The following is an 8,127-nucleotide window of genomic DNA, read 5'->3' as shown; positions in this document are numbered from 1 at the left end:
ATGAATTTAAAAAAATGATGCATCAAGAAATTTCATAATAGCAAAAATAAAAAAACAAAAAAGATTCTTTTCATAAAATAAATAAAAGCAACATCTTTTTAAATTTTGCAAATAAAGAGAAAATTGATTTTGAAAGCAACTTTATGAATTGATGTTTTATTCAAAAAATCTAAAAAATAAGTCTCAATGCATGTATTACGTATAGCGTAATTTGAAAAATATACTTAATATAGAATGTTTAAATCACCGTCTCCACTGAAAACTGTGCTAAAACTGTCCAACCAAATTTGTACTAATAAAGACATAAAAATTGTGTTTGACAGTAAAAAAATACAGTGAGACGCGCATCCATTTTAAACGCATCAGTTCGGAGATTATTCAATTCCCATTTAACGAAAAGAAGATTGAGAACGAACTTTCATTGAAAACAAACACAGTTTAATACCCGCTTCATTTAAAATTGTGGAAGCTTTTCGAATTTCGGTCAAATAAATTAGTTTGAAAATACAATGGAAGTGATTGAAGGTATTTCAGGAAGTGATTACGAATTTGATATAAATCCAAAGAAAGTATGTCGTTTGTGTTTATCACAACCACCGAATCTACAAAATATTTTCTCCAATTCTATTGTGGATGGTTATATTATTAGTATTCCAGACATGTTGGCATTTACGGTTGATATAACTGTAAGTTTTGTGATTTCAAAAAAAAAAATTGATGTTTATTTTCTCTAAGATTAATCTCTTAATTTAGGTTGCGACAGATGACAAACTGCCTAGTAAAATTTGCATCGATTGCAAAAAGCAAATTGTTACTTTCTACACATTCAAACAAAAAACTAAACGAACTGAACAGTCACTAATTTCAATGTTTTCATCCGACACAAATACCGTACAAGACGTACATGTCATTCCAGATTCGATTCAATGTTCATTTTGTTACGCTACATTTGATACAGAAAATGCGTTTATTCAACATGCACAACAAGACCATCAGGATATTGATATTTTTGAAATGGATGATACAAGTGAAAAAATGATAAAATCCTATTCTAAAGGACAAGAAATTGAGTTTTACGACTTTGATGCGATTGGAAACGCAGAAAATAGCAGTGAAACTGAGATCACTGCAGAAGGTATTCAAATTGAGGAAACTGACGTGTTGACAGCCGAAGAAGAACAATTCGTAGCACCAGCTCGTTTAGAACGATCTCGGGCGTCCAGTTCAAAGACGACAAAATATGAGCCATCGAAAGTGAATCGTCCTCGACAAACTGAAAAAACATCAACATCAACATCAAAAATGGTTTTTAAAACTGAAGTCAATGATTTTGACGAAAACATTGATATTAACGATGACTACGAGTATGAGCAAACTATACATATTTGATTTTCATTATATGTTTCCATTATTTCCATTACGTTCCATTACATATTGATTAATTTCCATTATTTCCATTCTTTTCTTTGTGACTATCCCTAGGCAAACTGGTAGTGAATCGCTGGATTTATACGAATTTCAATGTGAAGGTTGTAACAAGCTCTACGACGATGAAGAGCAACTATTGCAGCATGATTGTGAAGCAAACGATGTGAACGACGAGGATTTGATTTGTGTTCCCTGCAACAAAAAAATGAAATCAACGGCACAATTACGACAACATAACAAAATGCACGATTCGATGAGTTTAATCATAACCTATCTAGACTTTTTCCCATGTCATGATTGCTGCTTGCTTTTTCTAAATAAAGAACGTCTAAATAAACACAATAAATACTCACATCCAGAAAAGAATGCCAAATCATTGGTTGGTTTGTCCGAAAAAATTGATGAATCCTGCACAGATTATCAATTTCTTGATGAAGAGAAACAATTAGATTTCAAAGAAGGTGAAGTATATTCCTGTGGTGAGTGCAGTCAATCGTTTCAGACCATCAACGAATTAAAAGTACACGTGATTTCACATGCGTCTAAATACGAATGTCCAATAGAGGAATGTGGGTGTCAGTATGACCAACTAAGTAGACTTTCAATTCATGTGCTTAATAAACACATCAATACAAAAAATTTACAATGTTTACATTGTAGCAAAGCATTTAAAACGTATGATGACCTTCAAAGTCATCAAAGACTTTATTGCAAGGAAAAAAAATTCAAATGCAACGAATGCGGTATGAATATATTTTTTTAATAATTTGAAATAAAAAAATGTAATGTAACCTTTTAAAAACATTTTGCAGATAAAAAATTCTTTTCAAGAAAGGCCTTGATTACACACTTGCGAACATTGAAAGAAAAGAAATTTAAGTGCAAACTGTGTGGAAAAACGTTCAAGCAAATGGGGGTAAATTATTAGGATTATGGAAGAATTGTTGTTCATCATTTTTATTATTTTGTTCATTATATTTTATTATTATATATTATTATTCCTATTAATTTCCATTTTCTGAATCCACCAGGAGTTGACTATCCACACACGCTCACACACGTAAGTTTTGAAACTTTTTTTATTGTCATTATTTTTAATGTAATGTTATACAATTTCTGAAGGAACGAACGTCCATTCAAATGCACAATTTGCAATAAATCGTACAAGACAAGTAGTATGCGAGCAGCTCACATGGATTCACATATCAGCGGCAAAACGTTCGAGGTAATTTAAAATTCAAAACCTATTTTGAGTTCACTTTCAATTTTTTTATTGTTGCCAACAGTGTACACAATGCGACAAAAAGCTACAGTCCCGAACGAGTTATCGAAATCATATGAAGCGTCACACAGAAGAAAAAAAGCATGAATGCTTAAATTGTGGGAAAAAATTCTTTACGCGGTGAGTTTTTTTTTTCATCGTAGAGACGAAAAATTTGACGTACATTTGACTAAAATAAAACATAAAATATTTATCTAAGGTACCATTTGCGGCTACATCAATCAAAGATCCATAAGGGAGTTGTAAGTGAGGATACTAACGGTGGTGGACTTACACAACTCATAGACGATGACAGCACAATGATTGTTTTTGAATAAAACCCATGAAACATTTTTTTTATTGTAATTGAAATAATAAAAACCATGTAAATAAATATATAGTCGACTTTAAGTTTATTCATGTATTTCATTTATTGGTGGTTTGTTGATGACGTCTCATATGAAGAGTAAGGTGATAATTTCGGCTAAATTTTTTTCCACATACATTGCAATGAAACTTCCGCTCACCGTGTAATTTCTGATGGCCATGCAGAATTCGGGCCGATTTGAACAGTTTTTCGCACACGTCACACTATTATGTAGAAAATATGATGTTAATGAACATATGTGATTTTCGTTAGCTAAACAATAAAATCAGTCTTACGTAGAAAGTAGATTTAGTAGAAAAATGTATGAAAATAAAACAAATTAGCTCTTACTTGAAAGTCATTTTTAGTAGTATGAGTACTACGGTGACCACTACGTTGACCAACTGTTTTAAATTTTGCATCACACAGTTCACACTGAAATGGTTTTTCGCCTGTATGCGTTCTATAAAATAGACAGAAAATATAATTTAAAATGATAAAATGCTTAATGTTAATTACTCTACCTCAAATGATTTGTTAAATCATTATTCTGAAGAAATCTTTTTGGACAAAGGTTGCAAACATATTTTCGATTATTTGTGTGTGTCCGCATATGCATGTTTAATGTGCTCTTTTTATGAAACAACTTTCCTATAAAGCTTAGTTTTTTAATTTCCATTTCCAAAATTCGTTTAAAAAAATAATACTTACCACAATGGTCACACTTCATCTGCCTTGCACTGCATGAAAAACGTTGATGTTCTTTCAATTCGTTGCTTGTCTTTGCTTGGAACAAACAGAATTTGCAATTATGGTGTGAATGTTCACGTATTAGATGGAAGTATAGTGAAGTAAATGTAACGTGTTTACAATTGGTTTTATAACAAGCATATGTAGTTTGATGGAAATAAACATGATTGAGACAGTCTCCTAGGTTTCTGAATTTCTCTCCACACACTCCACATGCATGAGCCAAATCAGAGCGGATATATTCAGGATGCGTATTCAAGTTTATTAGATGTTCTTGAAAATGTGCTCGAAATGCAAATAAGTTCTCAAAATCCAAAATGCATAGACAGCATGAAAACGTAAAATTGTCAATATTTTTGCATGTTGAAAATAAACGAAATTTGGGTTCTTTGCTTATGTTCTGATAACTAGGTTCTTTGTCCAATTCGGTGGATCGATCACACAAATGTTCAGCATTAGCATGTTCCAATAATAAATTGATGTATGGGAAACACATTAAACACCGACTGCATCGATAAAATTCAATTGAGCTTACAAGAGATGGCATTATTATACTATGCTGATTGAAATGAGTTTCCAATAGAGATTGTGAAACTTGTTCACAACAAATTTCGCATATTACATCTTTAGATAAATCTAATTGATTTTTGATTTCCAAACTTTCGGAAGATGTGAAATCCTGTTCAATTATAACGTTGTCGGTTTCAACATTTGATAAATACATGGTTTGCCAAACAGTCTCTCCATCTCCTTCAATGTAATCAGAATTGATTTTTTCGATGACTTCCACTTCATAAATGTCAGCTTCGCTCTCTTCATGTTTGGACATCTTAAGAATTCTTTGTAATAATTTATGCGATTTTCTACTCTTTTGTCTAAATATGAATGCTTCAAACATTGTCTTCTCGCATTTTGTACATATATTCTTAGGAAATCCATCATTTTCATTTAATTCAATTCCTATTATATCTTTATACAAATCTGGAATGGACCAAATTTCACCATCGACAATATCACATCGAAACAATGACTTGAGATTCGGTGCCGTATTTTTCGCTAAACAGTTACGACACATTTCGTTTGAATTCAAAATTAAATTATATTCTTCAGCCATAGTGCTCCCGCTTGAAAATATTAAACAACAATTTGCTTCTTTTAATTTTAGGTCTCTGTCATCACAACGTCTACGTTTGTAAAACACAAAAATTGTTTTTAACTGTCAATGTCATTGGTGAGCAATAAACGCACACATACAACTTGACAGCATTACAAAAAAAGGGTCAATATAGAAGTTTTGATAGAGTTTCTCAAATGTTCATTCAAAAGATCATTTTACAGACAGCTTTTCGAAATAGTTCCAATAAAATTAAACAACTCGATTAAATGGCACAGAACAGCGTACATGTAACACACACGTTACAGACAAAACCTTCAATATTTGAACTTATTGCGGCAGATTCACTTCAATCAACTTTTTATCCAGCACTCAAAAGGATTGCCCATGTAATAACAAAAATCAACATGGTTATTTCCCCTGTCTAACGATTACACATAATTTTATTTATAAAATTATTTATTGTCTCAGTTCTTAGTCACTTTAAATCCAACAAAATATGGATGGTTATCAAAATATTATGATGAGCTAAACTTATGTCTTAATTCACTTATTCAACAGCATTATATTCGTTGCTATGGTAAATATAAAAAGACTATCACACTAAAAGCAATGATAAATTGTTGAATACTTTTTTAGGCGGTTCTTTCGCTGAAGTGTTTTACAGTTTGTCTCGGATTCACAGTAGTAGCGGAAAATTATCTTCATTTGATAAAGTTATGATATTTTTTGTTTCTACAATTGTACCATACATTAGGTATGTATTTTATATTAATTACTACATAATATTCATAATATAAATATTAATGATTGTTAATATTAATTATATACATTAGTGCAAAGTTTTCAAGAAAGAAGAAACAATGGGAGGAAGATTGTGAAAGTGATGTTATTGATGTGAAGGAACTACGATACAAGGAGACATTCATTAAAGCCCACAATATTGTCAAAGGAATTTATGATTGTTTTCTAGTATTGCAATATATCAGATTTATTTCAGATCGAAGTAAAACACACTCCATTTTTGATCAAATTATTGGTCAACATTTAGTTTATATATCTTCTAATACAAATTTGGATTGGTCGTGGTCTGATTTATTTTCAATGAATTTTCGAAAGTCGGCTTTTGTGACGGGAATAGTGTTTCGTACCTTGGAATTATCAGCATTCTTTCTTCAGTTTGTACAATGGTGGCAAAATGAGGCAAGAATTGGGAATTTGATAAAACTACCGAATCCAGATCCACCATCATATTCAAATTCGCTTCTTACACCAAGACAATATGAAAATATTTGTCCAGTTTGCTTACAAATGTGGAAGATTCCAACAGTTAATCGGATTTCTGGGTAGGTCCACACAGTATCTTGAAAAATATATAATTAAATAATCTTCATTCTTTTCAGATATGTCTTTTGTTTCAAATGTATTGTAAACTATTTGGGTATCAATTTTCATTGTCCGGTCACTAAATATGCAACATCAATCAACGATTTAGTACGAATTTATGATTATTAAGTGGTTTTTTTCTTTTCTCTCAGCTAGTTTGAGAGAGGTATTGAACTAAGGTGAAAAATAAAGACTCTCCAAAACATGTTTTCTATGCATATGTTATGTACTATTTTGTACATTAGATTAGAGGTGATTTTGTGGCAAAATAATGTGCGTCGCTGTGTGTTATGTGCCATGTGACGTGTGGCTTGTCTGTAAAATATTTATATTGCTCATCTTCGGAGAAAAGATATCCAAAAAATGATTTTACAACAAAAATTTTATTGTATGGTTGGGGACTGCGAAAAGTACGTCTGGTAAAATATTCAGCGATATTGATTAATCTGTGTAAAGTGGAGGGCTTTCAAATGCGAAAATAAAGACCTTTTTGTTACCACGAAAAAAAAATTCTTCTATCAAAAATGAAATTCAAATTCTGACTTTTCAGGAAGACTGCGAGGAGACGAAGTGATTATTCTTTGTCCTATATTTTGATTTTTGTTCACTTCCGATACAAAATTTTCGTTTGTCGAAAAATCGAAAACAAAACGAAAATTTTGTAGGCTATCTTCCATAAGGGCATTTTACTTTTCCGCACACATGTAGTGTGTAAGGAAAAGTATTGGAATCGGTCAAAAAATTAACACTCCTCAACATGTTTTCTGGGTGTTTTCGAGGCCAGGGAACACGAATCTAGCGTTTTTTCTATGTCCGAATGTATGTGCGTGGTACTCTGTACCCTGTACGCTGTACGCAAAAATTTGTTTCACGATAACTTTCAAACAAGAAAAGTAATTCAAAATCTGACTTCACAGGATGATTGTGCCGGGGAAAAAAACCATTAGATTTTGATCGACTTGGGTTGATAGAGTAAAGTGTCATGTCTGGTGTGATGCCCATGGCCATCCATGGGGAAAATTCAATTTTCTCCCAAAAGTGATATTTAATGTATACTTAAACACTCAAAATATGTATTGGGGGTTTTTTGGGTACGAGAAAACCGAATATGACGTTAGTTTTACGATACAATTATATTTCGACACACTTTTCATACAAAAATTTCAAAAAATTTGGAAGCCATGCCTGTATGATATCGTAATGAGCTGAAACTTTACACAGTTTATTTTTATCACACAAAAATAACATTCTGAGAGTTTGAAGAAATTTCAATGCATATTAGGGGTACCTCCCGAACAAAATTTTGGATTTTTTGCTCAAAAACGAAAATTTTGTATGGAAGGTACCCCTAAATTGTATTGAAATTTTTTAAACTTTCAGAATGTGCCACATCTTTAGTTCAGGGACACATTAATTGGAGCGATGTTTTATTTCTTTTTTGTATGTTATGAGTAATTGGGAGTCTGGTCATGTGTTATCAAATAAAAAACCTCTATCAATGTGAAGAACGAGTGACGAGACCAAAATTTGAAACACAAAATTTCTGATATCAATTTTGTGACGAAAATAGTTGGTAGATATATTTTCTGTGTACTGTGAATCTAAACTTAATATACATTTGTATATTCGAAACGTTGCAAAAATTCTCTTCTTTTTACTTTGAGTTCATGCTGATGCAATGAAGCAACGTTCCGAATTTACAAATGTATATTAAGTTTATATTCACAGTACACAGAAAATATATCTACCAACTATTTTCGTCACAAAATTGATATCAGAAATTTTGTGTTTCAAATTTTGGTCTCGTCACTCGTTCTTCAC

The 8,127-nt window shown here is 31.7% G+C and overlaps 3 protein-coding genes across 5 annotated transcripts; 2 read left to right on the top strand and 1 right to left on the bottom strand.

The window, feature by feature from the left end:
• Positions 1–323: 323 nt before the first annotated feature.
• Positions 324–3,100, top strand: LOC116344952 (zinc finger protein 502-like). The gene is made up of 8 exons (XM_031773809.1): positions 324–686; positions 754–1,364; positions 1,483–2,171; positions 2,241–2,344; positions 2,460–2,488; positions 2,551–2,653; positions 2,715–2,830; positions 2,910–3,100. Exons 1-8 carry the CDS (start codon positions 510–512, stop codon positions 3,025–3,027), a joined length of 1,947 nt encoding a protein of 648 aa, XP_031629669.1. The 5' UTR covers positions 324–509; the 3' UTR covers positions 3,028–3,100.
• On the bottom strand, positions 3,014–5,040 carry LOC116344953 (zinc finger protein 26-like). 2 transcript variants are annotated; one of them, XM_031773810.1, is made up of 4 exons: positions 3,768–5,024; positions 3,581–3,707; positions 3,408–3,519; positions 3,014–3,280 (listed from the first exon to the last, which is right to left on the bottom strand). In XM_031773810.1, exons 1-4 carry the CDS (start codon positions 4,918–4,920, stop codon positions 3,116–3,118), a joined length of 1,557 nt encoding a protein of 518 aa, XP_031629670.1. In that variant the 5' UTR covers positions 4,921–5,024; the 3' UTR covers positions 3,014–3,115. The 2 variants fall into 2 exon arrangements, with proteins under 2 accessions (XP_031629670.1, XP_031629671.1); XM_031773811.1 differs by lacking the exon at positions 3,581–3,707 and having other exon boundaries at positions 3,768–5,040.
• Positions 5,041–5,047: 7 nt separating this feature from the next.
• LOC116344954 (peroxisome assembly protein 12) lies at positions 5,048–6,524 on the top strand. Of its 2 annotated transcripts, none has more exons than XM_031773813.1 (5): positions 5,048–5,309; positions 5,482–5,500; positions 5,560–5,677; positions 5,757–6,266; positions 6,324–6,524. In XM_031773813.1, exons 1-5 carry the CDS (start codon positions 5,190–5,192, stop codon positions 6,433–6,435), a joined length of 879 nt encoding a protein of 292 aa, XP_031629673.1. In that variant the 5' UTR covers positions 5,048–5,189; the 3' UTR covers positions 6,436–6,524. The 2 variants fall into 2 exon arrangements, with proteins under 2 accessions (XP_031629673.1, XP_031629672.1); XM_031773812.1 differs by having other exon boundaries at positions 5,050–5,309; positions 5,392–5,500.
• The last annotated feature ends 1,603 nt before the right edge of the window (positions 6,525–8,127 follow it).

This window comes from Contarinia nasturtii, unplaced genomic scaffold, assembly GCF_009176525.2.
Source record: "Contarinia nasturtii isolate CC-2019 unplaced genomic scaffold, AAFC_CNas_1.1 Cnas_scaffold_1237, whole genome shotgun sequence".
Lineage (NCBI taxonomy): Eukaryota > Metazoa > Arthropoda > Insecta > Diptera > Cecidomyiidae > Contarinia > Contarinia nasturtii.
The sequence above is the reverse complement of the archived record's forward strand: the minus strand, read 5'-3'. Positions and strand labels throughout refer to the sequence as shown.

Coding starts and splice junctions, on each gene's coding strand:
- LOC116344952 (XM_031773809.1), top strand. CDS start 510: ATGGAAGTGATTGAAGGTATTTCAGGAAGTGATTACGAATTTGATATA. Junction 2,654..2,714: donor TCAGCGGCAAAACGTTCGAG/GTAATTTAAAAT, acceptor TGTTGCCAACAG/TGTACACAATGCGACAAAAA. Junction 2,831..2,909: donor GGGAAAAAATTCTTTACGCG/GTGAGTTTTTTT, acceptor TATTTATCTAAG/GTACCATTTGCGGCTACATC.
- LOC116344953 (XM_031773810.1), bottom strand. CDS start 4,920: ATGGCTGAAGAATATAATTTAATTTTGAATTCAAACGAAATGTGTCGT. Junction 3,520..3,580: donor GATTTAACAAATCATTTGAG/GTAGAGTAATTA, acceptor TCTATTTTATAG/AACGCATACAGGCGAAAAAC. Junction 3,281..3,407: donor CTACTAAAAATGACTTTCAA/GTAAGAGCTAAT, acceptor TCTACATAATAG/TGTGACGTGTGCGAAAAACT.
- LOC116344954 (XM_031773812.1), top strand. CDS start 5,190: ATGGCACAGAACAGCGTACATGTAACACACACGTTACAGACAAAACCT. Junction 5,501..5,559: donor GCATTATATTCGTTGCTATG/GTAAATATAAAA, acceptor ATACTTTTTTAG/GCGGTTCTTTCGCTGAAGTG. Junction 6,267..6,323: donor ACAGTTAATCGGATTTCTGG/GTAGGTCCACAC, acceptor CATTCTTTTCAG/ATATGTCTTTTGTTTCAAAT.